The following is a 25,725-nucleotide window of genomic DNA, read 5'->3' as shown; positions in this document are numbered from 1 at the left end:
CTAACAACCGGAAGTAGGCTGGTGTTGACAAAACCAATGGGCAATAATGAAGCTGCTACCTAAAGTTTACAAAGAGTTACAACGAGTTCAGTGATTTAACGTAAAGGTGACAACTCTCAAAATGAATACGAGCGGCACAGAAGAAGTCCGTTTTGACCCAAAAGGTAGGCACGCTGTCGACAAAACAAACTTAAAGAGCTAATTTATTTAGATAGGGGTAACAGCAGAAATCCAGACCCCCATTTAAAACCTAACAGTTTAGCTTCACGTTGCTGAACTACACACGAACAGACTAATAAGTGAGACCCATTACTGTTGAACTTCTCCTGGACTCGTTCCGTCGATATTGACAGCTTGTAGAATTACTGTTCCATTAGCTTATATCAAAATGTATAGAACTTGCGAGCAAATAATTATAAAGTGAGTAATGTTGCGAATCACAGCGATGCTTCGTGAATCGTTTGCCTGCCGAATTTACTGGTAGGTCAAAGCAATTCATAAAATGTCTGTGGCTCCATTCTACCATGAAGCAGCGTTGTTCAATATGAGAGTCAGTGTCTAATTGGCACAACTTTCAATGGAGTTTTGTTAAGGACTGCATATTTGTTAGCTTAGGTCTGCTGGAATCAGTATATTTTTGATGTCAGGTTGATTTTGCTCAGTGACATCAGGTAATTATGACGCTGATTTGTCAGACTGCACTAATCGTGATCTGTTCACTGTGTACACACCTAGACAGCTGTGCAACCTCGTGACTGGAGTTCCTGTTGCCTTCACTGTTTTGAATTTCTGCTCCTGCTGCAACAGCAAACATCCATCCTGTGCTTCCCTCATTTTTAAAGTTTCAGTGCTTTGTGTGTGGTTAATAATGGTTCATTACTTATATAGAACAAGAATAAACACTTTTGGAACTAGTACTTTATTAAAAAGATCCATGTTTTATGTTGTATTGCCTTGTCTTGTCTTCTTGCATGTCTGGTAAACCACAGAGCACCAGCACTTGCGTTACAACCCTCTGCGGGACAGCTGGGTCCTGGTGTCGGCCCACCGCATGAAGAGACCATGGGCGGGTCAGGTAGAAAAACCCCCCGAGGAGCACATTCCCAGATTTGACCCCCACAACCCACTCTGTCCTGGAAACACACGCGCAAATGGAGAGGTAAGACCAGGTAGATCTTTAGATGAACTCTTCTAGCCTCTTGGTTTTCTGTTGAATGAATGTTATGTCCCTCCAGGTAAATCCAGACTATGACAGCACTTTTGAATTTGAAAACGACTTCCCTGCTCTCCAGCCTCATGCTCCAGATCCAGGTGAGTGTCAATTCTGATGCCGTTATTCAATTAACATCTTGATCAGTTAACTACATTTACACATCATTATATTTTTAAACTACTTGTATATTTTGTTCTGTTGTTTTCTACAGGTTCGTGTCCACACCCTTTATTCCAGTCTAAAGCTGCCAGGGGTGTTTGGTAAGAGTGAACCTTAATGACAAACAGAAATTTCAACTGTCTCTCAGAATCAGCTTTTATACTGTGCAAACACATATTATTATTAATTAATACGTGTTTAGAAAGTTAGAATTTATCGAGTGATGCAACAAAATGCATTCAAATTTACGATTAATTATAAATGAGCAGATGAGTGCAATTACTTTGCTCTGGTTCATTCAGCTCTCATTTAATTGTAATAATCATCACCATCATAATCCACTCATTTTGATCAGCCCACTGAAGCTGAGTCATGTTGTATACATTATATATTATACAGTAGATGTGTGTTTCTCATGTACCACCAGCAGAGGGGGATGTCTCCACACTATTCAGTAAAAACATCCACAGCTGCTGGAAATATGATATGATTTCAAACACTAAAATCCAGTATAATCATATTTATCTGAGAACCGGTGTACTTGTGCTGAGCAGGGAGTAAGGAAGCTTTCCCTGTGTAAAAAGTGATTCTAAGGTATTGACTTTGGCATTCAGTTGCACTCAAAGTCATAGCTGCTTGAATAAGCCTTATGTGTTCACTTACATGCAACAACACAAAGGAGAGTATACTAATAATAAATATGACAGCCTCCAGAGTATTTTGCCTGAAGTGAAGCTGTTTCATTTTTAAAGATATTCCTGAACAAACCACCCGAAAACAACTGAATAATGGATTGAATAGACTCATTATGCAGCATGTGTGCATCGAACTCTGGAGTTGGAGTTTTAATCGCATGTGTTTGGCAGATTCTACTCCATTACGTCCAAAACATGTATGTTTGCTTAATGATAAAAGACAATTTCTGTCTTTTATCATTAAGCATGTAAAGCCTTACAGAGTATGCTTTTGCTATGTTGGTAACCTAAACTAAGATAATCTAACCAAACCGAAATTAAAACCTCAGGTTTCAGGGTACCTGGCTATATCTAACCTCTCTCCTGCTGTCTTCTCTTTCACCCTCCTCTTTTACAGTAAGGTCATGTGTTTCCATCCCTGGTCTGATGTCACCCTCCCTCTCATGAAAAAAGACGAGGTTGTCAAAGTGATCGACAAGTGGACAGAGCTTGTTGAGGAACTTGGCTCGACGTACCCCTGGGTTCAGGTAACACACTGTTTTACAGATTCGATTTTTCTCAGTGGTTGATGCTTGTAAAATTGCACAAGGAATTAAAAAAAAAAGATAAACTCTTCACCTCGAACTGATCATCCAGTTTTCTGCTCTTTCCGATTTTTCATTTTAACGTGTGTCTTGTATTGCATTAGATTAAATTTTAATGATAGCTCCGGGGCAAACTCACAAAGCCAAATTGTAGCAGCAGTGAGGAAAGTAGGGCTAAAATAAGATGTCAACATTAATATGAGCCGCATTTGAATATTACCTCTCCATCGAATATTGATCATTTCCTCTCCTTTGTGTGCCGGGGATCTTAAGATGCTATGTTTTTTTATGGATTCTGAGGTTACAAGCTGATGTAAAGTACATGTTCATGTGAAGAGCCAAGAAACAGTCTGAGCAATAATGAATAAATCATTGCACTATCGCTGCTGAACTCATCCAAAATTCATATTTTATTTTCTTAGTTTTTGACACGATCGCATGACCAATCTATGCTGTGTACTGTGGATTTCAGCCCATAATATGTACCTGTAAACATTGTATTGTGTCTAAATATTTATCTTTTATTTATAGATCAACACAATATGGGAACATTTCTTCAGAAATATCTTATAGTTGTATATCTTATGTTCATAAGGACAAGTACAGAAAAGTTATTCAGGGTTCTCACACCTTGGTTGACATCAAATTCAAGGACTTTCCAGGACCAGTTCCCTCAAATTCAAGGTCCGAATGTGCTGACACAGCTGAATCAGAATCAGAATACTTTATTAATAGATGGGAGGGCAACTTCTAAGCCCTTGGTGACCACTTTAATTGATTTGCAGCACGCTCTACATCTGGACAAGTGATTGTCCTTGGGATCTTGGTCAAAGTCAGTCTTTGTAATTCTCTTTGGCGAGACAGAGATCTTGGAATTTTCATTTCCCAGACATCACGTCATTTGCTCTCTCTCGCTTAACATTACTCGCTCATTATTCTGCATGGAATCTCACGTCAACGACAGAGAGAGAGACAGTGGCCAATGTCCACAACATGGCTAGTAATTTTGACTTGACGATTGTCTTGCGAAGGCCTAGTCTACGTACATCAAGCAATGCAAGGCATGAAACAGTATGTAGCATCGTAACAAAGCAGGGAGAAATTTGGCAAAATATCAAGTTAACTTCTTTCTGGCACTTTCAATGACATCTGTTAAGGGTGATTTTGAAAAACTCTCAAGGGCCTTGTAATTTTTTTGCAAATTCACAATTTTTTAATGACTTCAAGGACCCATGGGAACCCTGGTTGTTGCATTTAGTATGAAAGACTGGTTTCTAAATGTTCTTGGTTGATGCTGCAGCCCTGTAGCGTTTGCATGAAGACAGTCTTCTGAGTTTCAATTTAGATTTTAAAATTATTGTTCATATTTGAATGAAATTTTGCTATTCATATTTTGATTCACTCTTCAGCCAGAGGAAAACTAACCAATCCTCTTATTTTCTGTCTCTGTAGATTTTTGAGAATAAAGGAGCCATGATGGGTTGTTCCAATCCACATCCTCACTGCCAGGTGACAAACTCACACAAACTCCTCACATACAAGGTCTTCTTTTATAACCTTTGGCTAAATGTGTAAACATTATAATTATTTTTTTTTGTTATGTTTCTTCCTACAAGGATAAAAGAAAAATGTCCTTCACTCAGTGCTGCTGCTTTTAAGATGCAGCATAAGCACACACACAAAACAACAACAACAAATGCTTTTATCACTTATCCACAGTTTTGCACCTCAGAGAAAGCTTTTCTGATTCACTAAGAAGATGAAGTTGAGCGACTATGCCACAGTTTGTGTCAGTGCGTATTTGTGTGTCTGTTATTTTCCTCCCTTATTGCTTTTTCATATATTGTCACACCTGGATTGCTGCCTGGCTGCTTTCATGTCTTTTCATTTTCAGTCTATTCGTTGAGGTAATTCAAGCAAACCTAACAACTCAGATAGACGGAGACGTTTCCTGTCAGACTCTCTTCTCACTGTGAGATGTTGAGAAAGAGCACAATCAGGAGAGAGAGAAAGCCAGTGGCAGACCGATGTGATATGCTGAATATCAAAAAAATAATTCAGTTGTTTGCGCAGCAAAGAAGAAGAAAAAAAAGAAGACTGGCTTTTATGCTCAGTTACAGAAGTTGTTCACACACTCCCACTTTTTTTTGGAGATAATAGATTGAGATGAGGACATTACTGTGTGACAATCCAGTAATGTAATACACAAAAATGTCAAACTGATGAAAACCACTATTGGCTTTAGACGTAATCAGAAAATAGTCTCATTCGTGCTGAAGGCAGCACAAAAAAATCCCCAAACTAAAGCAGACCATTTAACATTTTTCAATAAGCTTCTTATTTTTTTCCTTTGAAAAATTGGAGCAAACAAACAAAGCTCACTTATCACAGGCTATATCTTATTCATAAATTGTTGAACTATTCCTTTTAAGAACACATTGATTAACTGTAAATAAAAGAAAAGGTTGATTCTACGCCTGGAAACCTGTAGTTGTCCTGGAAATTATAGTACATATATATATGTACTCTATGTATATATATATATACATAGAGTACATATATATGTACTCTATGTATATATATATACATATATATGTATTTATATATATATATATACATAAAGCTGATGTGTCATATATCCTGTGATTATGAAGCCTATATAATATATGTGTATATATATATATATTTATGTATATGTGTGTGTGTATATATATATATATATAAATATATATATATATATATATATATATATATATACATACATATATTTGTGTAAATGTGTATATATATATAAAATATCATATATATGTATATATATATACATATATAATATGTATAAATATAAGCAGCAGAGGGCAGTGTGAGGCTTCATAATCACAGGATATATGACACACCTGTTACTTTTCAAAGCTGTTTTTAATTTGTTTCTTTAATGTAAAGGAACATATAGCTTCTGTGAAGACAAATACATCAGCTTTATGTTTTTAAATCCCTTTATTTTGTTTTAAAATGTACATACATAACCAGGCATGAATTATTTTAAAAGTTTTGTTTTGTTTTGTTGTTATTTTCATGGTATTTCACAGATGTTACACTCGATCCCGTATCCAAGCTTTTGAGCAGCTTTTTTACTTTCTACTTTCTGAAGACATCAAAGTTCATGAATGTTGTAGTGTTTGTTCGTGCGTGAGTGAGTGAGTGAGTGTGTGTGTGTGAGAGAGAGAGAGTGCCGCCAAAAAAAACCCCTTCAGGCCAAATCATGCAATGCAAATAGATCTAAAAGTTTGAGGAACAACTAACAGAAAATGTTAATCATGTTCTGGAGGCAGCGCTGCTTCTGTTAACTGTAATCTCACTGGAAAGACTTGTATTTTTTCATGTAAGTGGAGGAGGGAAAATACATTTATGCCTCTGGAATATCATGTTTTAATATAAGTAGCCCAGTGTTTATATACTGCATTAATACTGAGAAGTGCACAGAAAACAAGTGTTTGAAAACATTTGCACCTCAGAATGGGACCGTTATAGAGAGAACAGTGTTTTCACTCTCAAAGGTACAGTGCGTTAAAGTTAGCAACATTATTGGTGAAGTTGCTGCAACTGAGTATTTCTCACCTCCGCCTTCCCTTCCAAGTGTGTTGGGGAACACATGTAGTCATCAATGATTAATCGATTACTCAACTATTATGAAGGGATTTCTGGTTTCTTTGCCCCATATAAACAAATAAATCATTGAGACTGATTCATTTTGGTTTAAAATATTCACATTTAAGAAGCTGAAACTTGGTTTAATTATTTAAAATAAACTACTCTTCCTTTATTAATTGATTCATCATCCATTTATTGATTAATTGTTGCAGCCTTAATAATATTATTAGAGTTAAAGTACCTAAGAGCCAATACCAGAAGGATAAGATAATAAAAATATTAAAAAAGCCAAAGCTATTGATCTGTAAGATGACCCTCGTCAAGCTACTTGCATAACACTTTTTCTTTTACCCTTCCCCTTGAAAAGGGAAAATTAGTCATTTATAACAATCAATGACAGTGTGATTCTTGCACTGAATTCTGGGTTTTTAATCAAACAGAAATTTATCATGCAGCCCGAAGCAGTGCAGCTAAAAGCAGCAGAAAACACCTCTGATTATTAAAAGAAAAGTTCTCTCGCTGGCATAAATAATTTACTCTCCGTGAAACTATACTGTGGATGTGTAAAGCAAAGTAAAGAGCTCCTTTTGTTAGTACTTATGTGCACATTTAGTCCTCAGTAATCAACAATAATGAGTGTTTTGTTGAAGGTCTCGCTCTCAGACCATGAATATACAGTGTGCATTCGCTGGAACTTGTAGTCAAAGCCCAAGTGAGTTCCTTTCTTATTTAAAATACAATAAAGTATAATTATTTTAATGTCTGTCATGACGTTCACTGCGATCCATAAAAAGCTTTCTAAAATAGTGTAGAAGAACATTAACAAAGCTAATTTTTCCAGCCTTTTTTTTTATGTGTGCAGCCTTTACTCTGATTTAGAATAAAAGCATTATTCTAAATCAGCTGTAGAGCTCATCTGTTTTTAGGGCGCCAGAGATTTATTTACGATTTCCGGGGATGTTTACCTCCTCAATCACAGTTTAAAACCATCTTTCCTCGCGTTGTGTGACTTCTGTCTGGTACAAAATAGCAGCTGGTGGTTGATGAGAGCGAAGAGTGAACAATGTGTTTGTCTCAGTTGGATCCGGAAACAGCTGTTTTTAAATGTGTAAATCTTTTTGTTGTGCAGTTATTAATCACGCTGTGCATTTGTGTGTGCGTTCACGTTACAAAGTGGTATAGACAATCTGGCTGAAGGGAGGAAACGGCTGCTTTACTGCACATTCGGCTGTTTACTGAGTAAACGACTGAAAACTCCAAGGGCGCCTGATGGATCGAATGTTTTTTTACTTATTTTTATTGTCATAATCTGGTCTTTGAAGTGATTTCAATTATCTGTTGTGCATGCAAACATCATATCCTTGGGATAAGGTTCTTATCCCAACCTTTAATTTGCTAATAGTAACCAGGATGTGAGTGGTTTTGAACCTTTTTTTACCAACAGACATTCAGAAACCCCACTGTCACAAACATGGGAACATGGTTTTTAATAACAATGTATGTTATTATATTATTCTAAATCAGATTAGACTCAAATCAGGTCAATGAGAGTTTTTAAACTTTGCCAGAAAATGCAGTTGCTTAGGGAACAGAGTGGTTTTGTGACTGAAGAACAGAAAATCGAGACAGAATGTCCTGTTTCACAGAGTTCAACAACAATAATAATAATAATATGCACTTTTTTTTACTTTTATGAATCACATAAAAGTAAAAAAAAAAAATCTTTTTAATCAACATGATTAAAAATTTTTTCCAATAAGACCAAAATAATGTTTGTATTCAACACTGAAGCACATTGACCTTAATAAAGGAGAAAACAGACAATTTCTCATGTGATACAAGTTTAATTTTTTCCACTTTTGACAGATAATGTCATGCTGATATTCTGCAAAACACGTAGCCGGGCAGGAGAGCTTTTATTGCTTGCGCATGAAACTGCAGCTGATGTTGTTTGCTGTGATGAATTACCTGTCGCAATTAAATTTTAGTGTCTGCAAGTTGGTTTTCACACTGTAGTGAAATAAATGAAAATGGTGGCTGCCAGCGGAAAACAGACTCATCAATCTGAAATGGCTAAATGAAAAAATGTAATTAAAGGTTTGAAATTTGGAATCTGTGATACATTTATCTATAATGTTATTAGAGATACAGACATTTGGAATTGAGGTAAAACCAAGCAAACAAAGCACGTGTATGATTCTTTTTTTTTTGTTTCCTGTGATGTCATAGGTGTGGGCCAGCAACTTCCTGCCTAATGAGCCAGCTCTGTCGGACCGCTGTCAGAGAGCGTACTATCAGAAACACGGAGAGCCGCTGCTGCTGCAATACGCCAAACAAGAGGCTGAGAGGAAGGTGAGCACATACAAACACAGAGACACGTCATATAACCAAAGTATTGACTTAAATCGATTTCACACATAGAAAGTTGTAATTCAGTCTCCTTAAGCTGGTTTCTACATTTCCCAAAACACCTGCATACACACACTCGGTCAGAGCAGGTTGGCCACTATACCACTGTGCGGTTTATATTACTAAACACTCACTGATATTTTCCAGTTTCCTCTCACAGTCCAAAAACACTCAGAGGTTATTTGGACACTCTGAATTGACCACATGTGTGAATGTGAGAGTGAATGGACTGGTGACGTGTCCACGGTGAACTCGGGATCGGCTCCAGCTCCTCACGACCCTCATGTGGAGGATAAAGCGGTAAACAATGGGTGAATGAATAATATGATCTTTAATCTTTCTTTCTTTCCTTCCTTCTTTCCTCCTTTCCTTCCTTCACGTTGTTCTCTCTTCATCAGCATCCTCTGCCTGTTTCTTGGTCAGTGAACCGTGTGATTGGACAGCAGTGATGCTTATTAGCATAACGCTGTGGCGTGCATCTTCAACCTGCGTGTGTGTGTGTGCAGTAATGCAGACAGGGTCTGAACATGATTAGTATGCTGGAAAAAGTCATATTATTATTACTGAGCAGATGGATGAACTTTCTATTAAACTTGACAGAGCCAGAACTTGTTTTTGTCTCTGTTGTTGAAAGAACAGTGAGACTTATTTTTCGTCACTTTATTCTTTATTTACAGCTAAATCCTCCTTGAAACTGGGTTTGCGGGTTTCATTTATTTTATTGTAGTTATGCAATAAGAAAAAGAAATATTTAAAATGTTTATGTGAAAGAAAAATGTTGTGAACTACAGCTTTTTGCTCAGAAAGTGTTGAAGATGAGAAGAACTGTCATGTCTGTGTGGTGAAGACAGTTTAAAGCTGTAGTGCGTACCTTTTAAATACAAACAAATGTCTATCATATTCAAACCATTATCAAATACATTCCCTTTAAAATAAAAATAAAAATCACAATGTCTGCCATAGGAAGGCAAAGCAAAACAAGTTCTCCCTAAAAAACCACCTGCCTGCAGCTTTGAGAAGTAATGTTACACTCAAAGACAGAAAAAAACAACACATGGTGGACTGTTGAAATCTGCGCGTCTTTATAAGCTGAACCATTTTCTTATTTCTGAGGAACTGGTTAACTAAGATTTGAATTGTGGTTAGGTTAAGGTTAGGAGAGAATTGTGTTGTGTATAAGACACAGAGAGAATTGTGTTGTGTGTTTGTCGACAGCACCACAGTTAGCAGTGACAATAAATCATTAATGTGAAGTGTTGTGAGCTGTTGGACCAAAGCTGAGTGATATTGTGTTTTATACCTGTTTGTCAAAGTCAGAATGTTAGAGTTTTAGCCTGAAGTAGCAGCAGCAGCAGCAGCAGCAGCAGCACGAGCCTCATCTGTGTTTCCTCACAACAGTGCTCATTAAAAAAAGAGTAATAAAAAAAAAAGAACAAATAAACAAAAACACCCCCTGCTCCACTGTTGTATTGAGATGCACGCGCAGCGCAACATACGGTGTGGCATGGCGAGCATAATACACAACATGGACCAAGGCATATGTCAGTTGGAAATGCTAGCAGTGTTTGGTAATTACTTCAAATTCCATAAGGGGGCGATAGATAGCCCTACCTGGAGCTTTAACATAGATCAGCATAAAGTAACATAACAGTCTTTCACAATCCTTTGGCCTTTTTTGTAGCCAAAACTTTTTCTGTTCTCTTTTGCTGTGAGAAATAACAGACACTTTTTCATTAGCCACTTCACACGTCACATCGATCTGAAGAGGAAGGCCGCTTCCTTTCTTCTGAATCAAAGCCCATTCTTTTGTGTGACTGAAGAAAAAAAAGTGTTTCACTCCTCTTCCGGGGATAGCTGGAGAGGGAGAATTAGCTTGATGAGAGAATATAAAAATAACCAAAGAGGGGTTTTGAGTACAAAGTAGGACAGAAGCAGAGAAGAGGAGGAGGGAGTGAGACAAGTGGAGACAGAAACAAAGACACAGGGCAAGAAGGAGGAGGGGAAGAAAAAAAGATACTGCCACTGATTCATTCAGGGAATGAGCGGATACCTGTTGTGTGTGTGTGTGTGTGTGTGTGAGACGGAGAGAATGGCATAGGTTCTGAGAAAAGCAGAGTTGACACTTACAGTCTCCTCGACAGCTGCTCGTGGGGATTTTATAAAATCAAAGTGGAAGCAGAAGTGTGTGTGTGTGTGTGTGTGTGTGTGTGTGTGTGTGTGTGTGTGTGTGTGTGGTTTGCAGGAATGACTTTACCAACTTGTGCCAGTTCTTGTGCGTACGTGCTCCTCTCTTTTTGCCTCTGTCGGTCTGACCTAAGGTTAGGACCGTAAATTGGCACACAGAGGCGTCTGGAGGAGTTTGAATTGGAGTTCAGCTCCCAGGTGACGCACTTGACTTTGAAACCAAAACTTTCTCAGCTAATTGAATAAAACCTCTTCAGGACTTCTCTGAGGTGGTGTGTGTTTCATGGACATCGTCCACTTCACTCCTCTTCAAAATGGTCTCTCCACCCTGGTTTTCCAGTATTAATCTTATCAAAGTTTTTTTTTTGTTATTGTTAAATACTAATATTAATTCAGGTCCCTGCTTTTCCCTTCTCATTTCCTTGAATCCTGTGCTCTGAGTACAGTCCATTAAGGGTGCTTTCATACCTAGCTTGTTTCTCCCCTAGACCGGTTCTAATGGGCCTGTGTGAACACAGCAATCAGCACTTAGTAAGCGGCAAAAATCAACCTAGAGAGGGTGGTCTCAACTCGGTTTCAATCGCTCCACAGAACGGTTTGTTTGCATTGTGTACACAATTTACGAGTGGCATTCACCCATGAACTGGTACGACCAACAGCGCTGTTGCAACTGTGCTACTGCAAGACACAACTTTGGTAAACAGAGTTTGAGCTACATGTTGAAAAGAGTCAGCTGTCCAGTCATTATATGCCTCCAGAAAACATATTGTTCATTGTTGATGAGGTCTCTGGATGTGTCTTCTTATCATCATCACATATATGGCATCGTTTTACCGGCGTAGCCTAGTTGTTCACTCAAATTGGAAACATTTGTATACCAAACACTGGTATATCACCATCCAGAGAACTGTGTGAAAACAAATCAGACTACGGTTTAAGTCCAACAACAGTAACACATTACTCACTGAATCGGAACGAAATACAGGCATGAAAGCACCCGAAGAGAACTGAGCTTTTTAGGAATCTATTACGCTATTAAACAAACAAAGAACATGCAGTATCTCCGTAAGAGACAAAGTGATTAGAGGACTTGTGGGCAACCCCTTAAATTCCAGAGGAGAAAATCCTCACAGAAGCTCACGTTGTGTTTTCTTCCATTCATGGGGGTACATTGATGCGATTTGAACTCTGGCACCGCTCGACTGGTGTGAAAACAAGACTGGTTCCCTGCGAGCACCGAGGTTCCAAATGGAACTAGAGCCTGGAGGGGAACCTGTGCTTGCCTCTGTAAAAACACTACGTGACCAACTGAAGCAACTAGAGATCATAACTCTGCCCCACAGGCTTGTTCCGTAGACACCGAGTGAAATACAAGACAGTGCCTTCTCCTCAAAACATTAAAATGCATTCATAATTGTGTCTCTCCTCTTAGGAGCGTGTGGTGGTGGAGAGCTCTGATTGGCTGGCAGTGGTTCCATATTGGGCAACGTGGCCCTACCAGACACTGCTGTTACCAAGACGACACATCCTCAGAATCAGTGACCTGACAGCAGATGAGAAGGAGGGTGAGTGTGTGTGTGTGTGTGTGTGTGTGTGTGTGTGTGTTTTGACAGAGTGAGTGACTGAGAGAACAATGAGACAATTTAGAGACGTCTATGGCAAGTCAGCAGCTCAGTTGGGAGCCTGCAGGTTTGATCCCCAGCTATGTATGTGTGTGTGTGTTGTGTGTCACCCTCTGTGTTCAGTCAAGCTTCCCAGACGAGGAAACATTTATTTTAAATCCTCTGTGAGCGAGAAAGTTTAAATTTATCCAGTAAATGACGTTTAATATATCTCAGAGGTTTGCTCAGCTTGAAGGTTGAAGTGAATCGATGCGTGTTCTTAATGGGTGATATTTGATTTTGACATTGATGAAAATTGATTCTCATGGGATCAGTGTGTTCTGGTTAAGATAACTCACCACTTTCCCTCAAGGTTGGCAAATGAACCAAGGACTCACTGAAAGGTTTTTGTTGTCTCAAACGCACAAATGCTGTAAATTCTGTCACAAAAGACTTAGTTTGATGACGTTAGGATGCAGCGTGGGATCATGGGAGTTGGTGTCTTTTTATTTAGTTTGGTTTACTCTTATGGGGTGAGGTTTGGCTGCAGAATGAGGAGCAAACGTCAATGATTTTAGTGACAAATACGCAAATACAACCAAAAAACTAAAGACAACACACTCTAGCTAGTAGTACCCAATATATCCTTCCTTTCATAAGGAGTTTGATGAGTAAATAGGATGATGTAAATTAAAGAAACACAAGTAGAAATACAGATTTCTATTTATTCAGTGTTTTCGCACACTACTCAACAAAAAACACAGAAATTAAATCTTAATTTAGTAGTTTGTCATCCTCAGAAAACTGCAGAATATTTTTCCACACTGAACAGGAGAGAGGCATCAGAATTAAATAACAAATTGAAATCAGCTCCTGCCGTCAGTGAACCCCAGAGGGGATGATGTTTGTGTCGTCTCTCATTCTCAACACTTGACATCATATCAAACTGTGAATCCACAATTTATACCTGTCGTTTGCCTGCAGCTGGTAGAATAACAGTTTAATGTATTCACGCTGAGTCTGATGTCAGAGTAATCAGTTAATTACCATTAAGAGAAGTCGGTCCCTCCCCCAAAAAAAGATGTTTTTCTTCTTCTCTACATCAAGACTTTTCGTATCCGGTTACACTGTAACTAATTGTCAGTAGGATTTTACAAAACACCAGGAAATTGCCAGGAAATTAAAAAGGAAGTAAAATTACTGATGATTTCTATTTTACAAGATTACAGACGAGAAGTTCTTGTTGTATTACAATTACATCAACTTATTGTTTTTATCAGAAAACAAACAATTAACCATAACTCAGTTTACAACATTATCTTTATCGTGTTCTGTTCGTATTTAGGATGCTACCTAGCAACTAACGCTGTTATTTCTCCAAACATACAAAAAGTAAATTATTGTTTTTTTATATATATTAGCAAATATCTGCCAAATGAGTTGCCAGGGAAGTAAAAAGAAAGTGGTAATTACTGTAAAACATAGTTAAAGTATTTTATAAGATTACAAGTTTTTGGTGAATGTGAGTTACCGCAAAGTAACTGTAACTTAATTGACAACACTACTTTCTATTTAAGTCACAGAAGTTACCTGGTAACTAGAGCTGTTATTAACCCAAAATAGAGAGAAGTTACAGTAGATTACATCTTCTTTTTTTATTAACATACCCAAATATTATTTACGTGAAGCTCCTTGTTTTGTCCTTCTCTCTCACACTCGTGTTTGTTGATGATTCCTTCATGCAAATTCCCCACTGATGACAAAAATGTATCATGAAATGATTTGTTTCAGCGCATATTATAGCAAATAATATGAAACTATAGCCATTTCCCTATTGTCACATGACTTATGTTGTCATATCACACAGCCAGACTTATTACACTGTTTATTGTGTGAATTATTCAAATGCCCAATATATGATCTCATCTATAAAATGACATTGGACCAATTTGCTCATACAGTCGATATCACATCACTTGTAAAAATTAAAGATTCAATAGCGTGCGGTTGCTGATTTATTGATTACTAATACTTTGTGTATACTTAAAATTTAGCCACTGTAGCCACTACAGCACAGCAAGTTTTTCCTGACTTGTTTATCATGTATTCAGATGTTTCCTTCATATTTAATTTCCCCCTAAAGAAGAATAAAAGTTTCATATAAGATTATTTTTCACTTTCAGTTATTTCACGTTTCCCGCTCACCTGCAGCTCCTCTTCCTCACGACATTCATTATGAACCACATCCACTAATAAACATCGTCTCTCTCCCTCCAAGCCACGTCTGCATGTTATATTTATCTAATGTATCAATTATTTTTTTTCACTTCATCTCTGTCTCTGTGTCTGTTTGCCAGGTCTGGCTGACATCATGAAGCGACTGCTGACCAAATACGACAATCTCTTTGAAGTCTCTTTCCCTTACTCCATGGGCTGGCACGGTAAGACTCGCAGTGGGAGGGCAAGAGAGTTGAAAGGGAAGTTAAGGTGATAACGTATTCAAAGTCATTCCTCAAAGCTGGCGCCCTGTTGGGCAAAGGGCCCATTTACAGTGACCCAGGTTCAATTCCACCCGTGGTGCTTTCCTGCGTGTCTTCCCTCTTTCACATTTTTACTTTCCTGTCCAATAAAGGACAAAGAAATATCTCAATTTCTGTCGAGTGACAGATCAAGGAGGAAAAAAAATGGATTAAAGACATGAGAATGTGCTGCTATACAAACTGGAGGCCATTCACATACAAGACGGGATATGAATGAATGCATTTTGGCTTCTTTTAAAAGAAATCGTGTAGCAAGACATGATAATACACCATAATATGGCAGCACTAACTAAGGCAGGCTGGACAAAACTAACTAACTGTTTGGTGGTGTGTGTGTGAGTGCAGTGTGAAGTTATAGTGGGGAGATTTGAATATGGAGGATAACATACAGAGGAGGCACTATAGATATACAGTATATATCTATATATACATATGTATAGGACACTTTAAAGGAAAGAGACATGAGTGATAAAGCTGAGAGTGGAGAACCATAATATTAAGAAGTAAGGGGGCTGCATGATTTAACCCTTGGAAAATTTGCCGTTGGAATAATACACAACTCCTTATATGGACATCCTGGGTGTGTGTGTGTTTGTGTGTGTATAGGTCACATAGTCAGGCTTTACAAAATGCATTTTTTTTTTCATCTTATGTGTTGTTGAGTCAAAGTTATGGTACATGTTTTGGTAGTTTTATAATGTTACAATAATTGTGCAGTTTTATTTTATTTTTGTTCATAAAAATATGAAAAACGAGCCAAGCGACCTCTGATTAGATGTCTTTATATAGTAAAAAGGATATGACACTATATTGCACATTCTAATAGCCTCTGTATATACTGTACATTTTAACACTGTAGTAATATAAAAAAGCAGTGTAAATGCTCTGTGTAAAGCAACAAATACAAGAGCTTATAATATATATATATATATATACTGTATGTATATATATATATATATATATATATGCACCGGTGCGCAATGCCGACTTTGGCATTGTTTGAATAATAAATCCAAGTGGCATAAAAGTATAAAGATAGTCAGTGAAATATGTGACTGAGCTGTGCTGACAGGAATCTGAAGGCAGTGTCATCGAATGTGACTGTAATCTGCAAAGATCGGTCGTGATTTTTCGTTTAAAATCCTCCACCTCAACGGGAAAAGACGAGTGCATAAAGAGGAAAGACTCGCACTAAATATCACCTGTGGTTTTTTATGATGGCTTGTAAAATTTAATACACAAAATATCTTCCACCTCTACTTCTACTTACTGTATGTCCCTAAGCAACAGAAAAAATGCCACCTCTAGCTTTTCTCTGTCCAACATTCTTACTCTTCTTCCTCTCTAGTTTATATCTTCACTAGGGGGAGACCAATTAGCAAATATCTGACATTTCTTAATAATCAGCATCTCCCAAATATGATTTATTCTTTTGCAAATTATTACAAATTATGCACTTTTGTTCTCAGAAGCTTTAGAAATATTGCAAACCCAGTAAAACATTATTTTTTCATCCAAAATACTGTATATAGAGTAAAATGTAGATTGAAGAGGCAAACCTTTAATGTTCAATGACTGGTTACTGCAAGTTAATGAAGTTTCTGTATTATTTGTTACCATTAAACAGTTTTATTTTGTCAAAAAAAATCAGCATTAATTATCGTCCAAAGAACGACTCCATCTCTATTCTAACCACACCTTCTGCTCGTGTCCCCGTCCTTCTGTCCTTTACGTCCCCGCCCCCCTTCTTTCTCCTTCAAGTGAATTTTCACTGTGCATTACACTCTCAGTAACATGAGATCGATATCATTTCACATGCAGTGTGTGCCAGTGTAAAATATTTAGGAGGATGTGTTGGAAGAAATTAAATATACTACCCTTAAAATAAAATGATTTAGGTTTACATGGCTTTAAAATAAGCCTTTTAGTTACATAAATGCCACCATTTGTTTAGAAGCATAAGCTTTCTACACAAAAAACTAATTACGTTTTTTCTTGTAGGGATGTCTGATTATGGAAAAAATAATTATAATCATGATTATTTGGGTCAAAATTTAAACCACAATTATTTCAAATGATGACTCATTGACCTTGAATTTGAAACAAATAGAATTTATTGCACGCAGAGTAGATTTAAACATGAAATTTTGAGTGAACTTTTTAAATTTACCTTAAAATTACTAAAAAGAATTGTATTATTTATAGTGATAGTTATAATTATTGTATATATCTTTACTCATGATGCGTGTGTAACCTGGGTATTCCACTGAATGCGTGTGTTCTTGTCAGTTGACGCGCGGGACAGGAAGTCAGACACCTTTTTACGACATTAAAAGCGTTATTTTCAGAATAAAAGCCCCTACATTTTTGTTTAGATTTTCTTAGATTTTTTTTGGGCTTTTGTAATCCTTTGGGGCCATAAATATTTCCAATAATTGCACAGCCCTACTTTCCTTTAAACAAAGACAACAGTAGTTTCCTGATTTGCCTGTGAAATGGAGGGGTGAGTGAACATCTGCATATCTGCAGACTCACCATTAGATGTCTCTAAGTTTTACACCCTGGACCTTTAACGTAGCAAAGAAAAATCTGAATTTACTGTACATTTTAAATGTTATATTAACTTTCCAACCTCGTATTGCTTACTCTTCCTATTCCTTCGTGTATTTTAGCAAGTGAACAATGAGCTGTCATCAGTTAAGAGCACAGACTCTCACAACTGTTTTATTTACACACTTTTTTAGTGTTGCAGTGACATAAATAGGTTAAAAGAAATATGTAAAATAGTGATTGTAATGAGATCCTTTATATCACAGGGATTCGTATGGATGTGAACATTTCCTTTTGTCAGCGTTTTGCTTTTGAAACCACAGCATTTTTGCAGAGGAGTTATGATCTTAAAGGGCAAGATTGTATTATAGTGATTTAACACAGCGAGGGAAGACACTTTTACAACAGGCCTTTTACTATGTTGACGCATTAACTGAATTTTATCAGGGTTTGCTACTTTCAAAGTTTTCCACAGTTCTCCAATCCTGAATCTGAACTAATCTGAACTACTAACTCATGTCTCTTGATCCTGCGGGCTGTTTTTCTGTGTCGCTCGTCTTTCACTTGACATCACAGAAACACAGCGCAGGTCAGAGGAAACGAAGCAGTAACGAGACGCGCGGAGTGAGCGAACGAGCAGGGGAGCGTGAAAACAATGTCGCAGAAGACGAGGCGCTTATCACCTTTGCTATCGGAGGCCAAATTATCCTTTCATTGTGACAGAACATGCAGAGAGACGGACGCATTTACATAGAAACAGACAACAACATCCACGTAGTCTGTGCTCGAGTAACTTGAATCACAACAGGGAGGATGTGGCAGTTATGAATGGGCCCTTTTTGCACAGCAGCCACTTTGACAGGTCACAGTAGGAACATCACAGGTGTCCATAATGATGGCTGAGTTCCATTTAGCTTGCTTGGTTTACTGTCATATTATCCTACTCATTGTTAATGTGGCTGTTGCTACCTGATCCACACCGGAAACTGGATTTGTTCAGGATTTAAAATAAAACAATATGATATTTAGTTTTAGTTGTTAGTTATCTTTATAAGGGTGTTGTTTCTTCTTTTGTTTTACAGCGGGTGGTAACCACAACTGTTAGAGGCAACAGGAAGTAGTAGAGTAGTGACAGTGATGAGTAACACCTGTGCTCTTCCTGTTAAAATCTGTTAAAATGGCTGCTGTTGCAAAGTGATGTTTGTCTTCAAGTGTTGGACAAATGGACACTGAGTCTTGAATTGAAAGAAGGAATAAATACATGAAATCATAAATTTTTTGAGACGGATAAAACAAGCACTACAAAAAGATACATTAAAGACAAGAGTGATCAATAATATAAATAAATATTACCATTTTTCTTCAAGGGTTTGTAGACATTCCTATACAACTATATACTTGATTAACACTTTGTTTACATTTTTTAGGTTTTGTATATTTATGTTAACAGGGAATGTGTATATATATGTATGTATGTATGTATGTATGTATGTATATATATATATATATACACATATATGTATGTATATATGTGTGTGTATATATATATATATATATACACATATATGTATGTATATATGTGTATATAGATACATATATATGTATGTATATATGTGTAAGTATGTGTATATATATATACATATATGTATATATGTACGTATATATGTATACGTACATATATATTCTGAGCTACTGAGCATTAAGTGTTTATTTATATTTATTTTTCTTGTATCGTGCAGTTCTTTTTTTCTTGCCTTTTTTCCTGGATTTACTGTTTGTGCATGGCAAATAAACTTAAAGGTGACATCGAATGCTTGTATCACACATATATGTTAGTTATGGAGGTCTACTTACATATATTAACTTGTTTTCATGGTTAAAATCCTCCTAATCGCTGCAAACGAGCCGATCAAAATATCTCCTCACTGACGCTCTCGTCAGCCGCGCTGTTTCAGACCAAAACCACACCCCCAGAACGTGGACTGTGTTTTGATTGGCCAGCCAACGAGAGCTTTCCCACTGTCCTGTGATTGGCCAGGTACCTGGAAGTGACGTAATAGATAGGCCAGCTCTCAGATACACAGCTCCCTCTCTGGCACGGTGGATGCTCTGCATCTCAGCAGCTACAACGAGAGTAGTTCTTCTTCTTCTGCGGTTGAATGTACGCAACCGGATGTGCCCGGACTAGTGCCCGCACCAGGAGGCGCTACGGTGGTGAGAGGAGTGGTGAGGATTTCTGATGACGACATCAAATTAAGGAAGTGCTGATCCGCCTCGCAGAGCCCAGGAAAACAATACAACACTATTTTCTCAGCAGTGGCTGAACTGTTTGTTCTGAAACTTTAGGGTTTCATAAACGAGGTAATGACGCAGATACACACACAAACGCAGCGTTAATTGGAGCTTCCGGTCTATGTGGCTTTAAAATCTTAAAATATCTGCAATGTCCCAGATAATGAACAGATCTGAAACTAAACGTACAAAAATAATAACAGAAATTCAATTGTTTCCGTGTCTGAGCAAGTCAAGATTTTGGGCCGCTGCAGAGACGCAGCATGCATCAACACACAGAACTGTACTTTACCTCCACATCTGTCTTGTTAAACTGAGGCATAGCAGATGCACTTCCTGATGTAGTATCCCTGCACTGGAAATGCTTTTGTGCACAGTGTCAGGGAAACACCTGGCAGGCAGTGGAATAAAGGTTAGCAGAGTGCAGTGATGCGGTATGTGACAGCATAGAGGGCAGTGTCACTATGGCTGAGCGGTCAGAGTGATCCTTGTAGAAGCTAAAAGTTTGCAAGTTAAGCCCCTGACACAACACCGGGGAGAGAGGTGATGTATGACGGAGGCAGCCGCAGCAGCAGCAGCAGCGCCGTCCTGCTGACTTTTTTTAGAGAGAGGGAGGAAACCTCTCTGCTCGCTGACTGCACACCAGTCTGGAGAAGTAAAAAAAAAAAAAAAACGCTGAGTTAAATATGGAGTTTTACTGAATTAGAACAAACACACAGTAATCAACAAATCAGCAGAAAGCCTCAACGTAAATATGTTGCAATTAGAGCAATTGCTTCATTACATCCGTCGTCCTAAGGCAGGTAACGTGAAACAAACAATTAGTCAAGACATCACACACAATTAACTTGAGAGACAAATGGACTCATTATAATAAAAATCGCAGAACTACCTACAACACACAGTTGTATAATAAACCAAACGTACCGGGAAACGGGCGTCAGAGAAGAGAGTAAGTTATTTATAGTATAGTTAAGTATTCTTTGTTGTTTTTTCTGTATGAAATCATTTAATGATGAGGAGGGAAGTCCATTTAAATCAAACAAACATCCAAAAGGATCTGATACGTGCCAACGTTTGGAAAGATTTTGACTGCCCCACACTAGAGGATTTCTGACGTGATTTTAAAAACGTGTGAGACCACAGACACAACGGACTTTGTGCTTTCTCACGATTAAAAACATTGAAAAACGGTTACAAACTAGATGATCCACGCGTGATTTAGCCTGATTTCAGAATATAGACTGTTGGCGTCGTCGATCAATAGTTGTTGTGTGCGCACGATGTTTTGAGCTGAATAATGGAATCAACTTGACGGTTCTAAACTAAAGTACACACCATCCATTTCCCGGTCAACTTGCTCTCATTGGTTATTGCGGAGTTCTGCTCACGACCCAATCGCTGTTCAGTCCTAAAAATATCAAACATGTTTAATTGAAATCGGAAAGACTCTGATGTGTCCGGTGATGTTAAATGTGTGTCTGTTAATCCCTCACACTAGAGGATAATTTGGCCAGATAATCTGTTCAAATCAGCCTAAAATCGAAAGACACCCACGATTGTCAGAAGGGCCAGTTTGGGACCAAAATCTGGGCCAAGTATCCTCTAGTGTGGGGCGGGCTTTACTTCATTTTTAGTTGTTTGGCTGTTTGGACAAAAAACAACCTTTTTCTGATTTGTCCACAGTTCCATTGTCTGATATTTCAGAGAAACCAGAGGAACCACATTTCTATCCTCTCATCTGCTTCTGAGATTTGAAATCTGTATCTTTTCTGAGCTCACTGCCCGGGTCACTGACTTGTTGCAGCTGTCAGTCTTCTGACACTCAGAGCCAGACAGCATGAAAGATAGATTTTGTAAAAAAAAAAAAAGGAGAGATGATACACTCCCTCCCAAACGGTGGGAGGCGGTCACTGGTTCACCTTGAGCTTTTTATTCCATCGGATGGCAAATCTCTGAAGTGGAAACTGGCAAAACGTTTATTGTGATCATCTTACATTTAAATCTATAAAGTTGTTGTCTGATTAATGTTGTGTAAACATTAAAATCCAAGGCCTGCTCGTATATTTGTACATGTCCAGCTGCGTCTTCTTTTACCAGGCAGACTTATGAGAGGGAAGTGGGAGGAGGACGAGGAGGAGTGAGGTTTCAGAAATAAACGGCACCACCACCACACCACGCTCCTCCAATGGATCAATTATTTTAATATGCCATCTGCACTGTTAAAAATTCTAATTAGAATGGAATCACTTCTCAACTACTGTGGGAAATGTGTCCAAATATTGACGAACCAAAGCTGTTTGACAATCCTCTGACGAGTTGGAGGTAAAATATACAGTATTGTGCAAACGTCTCCGCAGCTTTGTTGTTTTTTTTATGTTCCGTGATCTTTGGCATTTGTACTGGAACGATTGACGACTGAAAGTTGGTCTTATTTTATCAGCAACAACGTGTGTGTGTGTGTGTGTGTGTGTGTGTGTGTGTGTGTGTGTGTGTGTGTGTGTGTGTGTGTGTGTGTGTGTGTGTGTGTGTGTGTGTGTGTGTGCGCGTGCGTCTTCTGGATGTGTTCCTGTAATGTGATTATACTCTATGATCATTAAAGCAACAGCAAATCTAACAGTGGCTCAAGAAAATACTCTAATGCACAGCTTCTCCAATTCCTAAAGGGAACTGCTAAAGATTAAAAGTGGTTTTTGAACTTTAGCATTTGGGATTTAGGGAAAATAGAGTGCTAACACACACTCACAGACAGACCTGGCTCGCATAATGAGTATCTTTATCTCCCCATCTGTGTTGCTGCCTTATTTTGGCTCATTTAGAAGCAGCCATCTTTTTTGTTTTTTTTAGGGCTTATTAATGTTGGAGAGGAGCGTGAGACGTGGTTGGATGGTGTTGGAGTCACCTGGGAAATCATGGATTAGAGGAAAGCTATACCTGCTTTAATGCTTGTCATGATTCATCCCTGAGCATTTTTACTCCGGCGACTGCAACAACAGCTCTCTGTACCTTTTTATTTTTATGCAAATGTCGGGAATTAGGCGCACACTCATGTGACCACACGCTTTGCAGTGCGAACAAATACACCCAAAGACAATTAAGAAGGACATAATTGTCTCCTAATAGGAGCGTCCACCCTTGTTTCGAGTCATTAGTCTCGTCTTTGTTCTGCCTTTTCTTATTCATTAGTTTCCTTTGTGTCAAACTCTCTGTCAGCTCCGTCTGTGTCTAATCAGCCTCTGGAAAGCATCTTTAAAGATGATATTTCAATGTAAATTCAGTCATTTTCTTTTCTTAAATTATTCTTTTTATTTTTAAGACAGCTGGTTTTAGTTCCCCTGGTCAACTCTCTACCTTCCTTTAAGATCAGAAAGCCAAAAAATTGCATTTTAGTAACTCTACCAATCACCAGTGTTGGGAGTAACGGCGTTTAAATATAACGGCTTTACTAACGCCACACAGAAGCTCCAATTAACGCTGCGTTTGTGTGTGTGTATCTGCGTCATTACCTCGTTTATGAAACCCTAAAGTTTCAGAACAAACAGTTCAGCCACTGCTGAGAAAATAGTGTTGTATTGTTTTCCTGGGCTCTGCGAAGCGGATCGGCACTTCCCTATGCTGATGATGTCATCAGAAATCCTCACCACTCCTCTCACCACCGTAGCGCCTCCTGGTGCGGGCACTAGTCCGGGCACATCCGGTTGCGTAAATTCAACCGCAGAAGAAGAAGAACTACTCTCGTTGTAGCTGCTGAGATGCAGAGCATCCACCGTGCCAGAGGGGGAGCTGTGTATCTGAGAGCTGGCCTATCTATTACGTCACTTCCAGGTACCTGGCCAATCACAGGACAGTGGGAAAGCTCTCGTTGGCTGGCCAATCACAACACAGACCACGTTCTGGGGGTGTGATTTTGGTCTGAAACAGCGCGGCTGACAAGAGCGTCAGTGAGGAGATTTTTTGATCGGCTCGTTTGCAGCGATTAGGAGGTTTTTAACCATGAAAACAAGTTAATATATGTAAGTAGACCTCCATAACTAACATATATGTGCTATACCAGCATTCCATGTCACCTTTAAGCGTTGGATAGTGCCCTGTTTATTGTGCAATGGTATACAGATACAGAGATTTGCACTACTGAAAGGCTACATTTTTCCTTTGTTTCTCTTTACCCATGTTGACATTTGTGTGTCAATTGTGCCCTTCAATTCAAAGTTCAAATAAATACCAAATGCTCTAACATACTGTACATAGGGTTTTTATTCTTCATTCAGGTATTATAGACATCTTTGACAAGTACAAGCTTAAAAATAACTTTGGAAGGGGGCAATAACTAAGCTGCCATACACTCGAATACATACTGTATTATGCGCACCCTCTGAAATTAAAATTTCCTCTATGATCTTCCTCACTTGATCACAACATAAACATCATCTGCAGACTTTCAGGTAAAAGCTCTAAAATGTAAGATGTGATAAACAGTCTGTTAGTTTGTATGTTTTACAGCTAAGAGACAAGAGGCGGATGTGAGGGAAACAGAGTTTTCTCTCCACTCGCTCCAATCCTCAACTCAACTCTCACGTCTTGCCATCTTTACCCAGGAGCCCCCACTGGCCCCCACTTAAAGGACGACAACTCCCACTGGCAGCTGCACGCTCACTACTACCCTCCTCTGCTGCGCTCGGCGTCGGTGAAGAAGTTCATGGTCGGGTACGAGATGCTCGCCCTGGAGCAGAGAGACCTCACTCCTGAACAGGTGAGTCATTTATTACACGTAACACACACGACATACGACACAGACATGAATATTTCAACCCCCCACTATTGTGTTGTAAAGAAGTGTTTTTCATTATCAAGGTAAGGACATTATTTTTGAAGATGTAGAAAACTGAACGTGGGTCACAAAGGGGGAAAAAAACCCTGTAGATAATGATATAATAATAGATAATGATAATAAAACACATAAAATACTTGAATAGATGATAAATTAGATTTAAAATAAAAATCCAAATGAAAAAAAAGACATTACAAGAGCCAAGATGCACTTCTAGTGCAGAAGTTTCCTCAAAATGACAGCTAAAGTTGACTTTTCCCCGCACACTAATTATAATGCAAATCCATGATTGCAGTGAATCCCCTTCTTTGTCACCGTGTTTGTCTTCAGAACTGTACGAAAGCTCAAGGTTGCCATGTTTGTGTGTGTGTGTTTGTGTTTTCAGGCTGCGGAGAAGCTTAGAAACCTGCCTGACGAGCATTATAAAACCAGAGGGAAGCAGGAAAAAGGAGGAGAAGATAAAAAAGGAATGAAGTGAACAGCGAAAACAGGCAAATACACAAATAATAAACTCAAATGATCACTTTTAATCAGCAGTATGACGTCAGGGTATGTCATGATTCATGATTTTCTTTTGTCTTCGACAGATATTTTTGCCAACAAAGGCCTGAAACGTATTCACACTTACATATTTTTTTCCGCTCAAGTGAATCTCAGCCCATTGTTTCTTCTCTGTGTGCACAGAGCTGATACTGGGCTCCTCGCACTAATTATGAAATTGATCCTCTCCTCCGTGTTATGGTTTGATAACGAGCAAAGGGTTTTTTTTTTGTTTTTCTCCCTTGCTTCTACATTGGCAAAGCCTTCAACCACAAAAAGCTTTTTACACACTTGTGATTCTAATGTAAGCCTTTGTTCCCTCTAAATGTTTTGAATTATTAACGACCCGCTTCACAGATTGTGTAAAGTTTAATACCTTGAAAGAATGAACATTTCTATACATGCCGGGGTTTTTGAACATGAAAAATACACTTGTCAGGGTTTGAAATGATTAAAACATAAAAAATAAATGTAAAATTCAA

General features: G+C 38.2%; 1 protein-coding gene across 2 annotated transcripts; it reads left to right on the top strand.

Annotated features, from left to right (window-relative positions):
- The first annotated feature begins 27 nt into the window (after positions 1-27).
- Positions 28-25,725, top strand: galt (galactose-1-phosphate uridylyltransferase). Of its 2 annotated transcripts, XM_058616460.1 has the most exons (12): positions 28-164; positions 990-1,159; positions 1,236-1,311; positions 1,425-1,473; positions 2,465-2,594; positions 4,104-4,160; positions 8,529-8,651; positions 12,325-12,457; positions 14,851-14,934; positions 24,471-24,625; positions 25,089-25,194; positions 25,291-25,725. In XM_058616460.1, exons 1-11 carry the CDS (start codon positions 122-124, stop codon positions 25,179-25,181), a joined length of 1,113 nt encoding a protein of 370 aa, XP_058472443.1. In that variant the 5' UTR covers positions 28-121; the 3' UTR covers positions 25,182-25,194; positions 25,291-25,725. The 2 variants fall into 2 exon arrangements, with proteins under 2 accessions (XP_058472443.1, XP_058472442.1); XM_058616459.1 differs by having other exon boundaries at positions 25,089-25,725.

This window comes from Solea solea, chromosome 19 (genome assembly GCF_958295425.1).
Source record: "Solea solea chromosome 19, fSolSol10.1, whole genome shotgun sequence".
Classification (NCBI taxonomy): domain Eukaryota; kingdom Metazoa; phylum Chordata; class Actinopteri; order Pleuronectiformes; family Soleidae; genus Solea; species Solea solea.
Note: the sequence above shows the minus strand (reverse complement) of the source record. Positions and strands in the feature narration are given on the sequence as shown.

What these genes read in the sequence shown, in the direction of transcription:
- galt (XM_058616460.1), top strand. Translation starts at nt 122, where the DNA reads ATGAATACGAGCGGCACAGAAGAAGTCCGTTTTGACCCAAAAG. An exon ending in AAAGCTGCCAGGGGTGTTTG is followed by an intron (nt 1,474 to 2,464) that starts GTAAGAGTGAAC and finishes CCTCTTTTACAG; the next exon opens with TAAGGTCATGTGTTTCCATC. An exon ending in ATCCACATCCTCACTGCCAG is followed by an intron (nt 4,161 to 8,528) that starts GTGACAAACTCA and finishes GTGATGTCATAG; the next exon opens with GTGTGGGCCAGCAACTTCCT.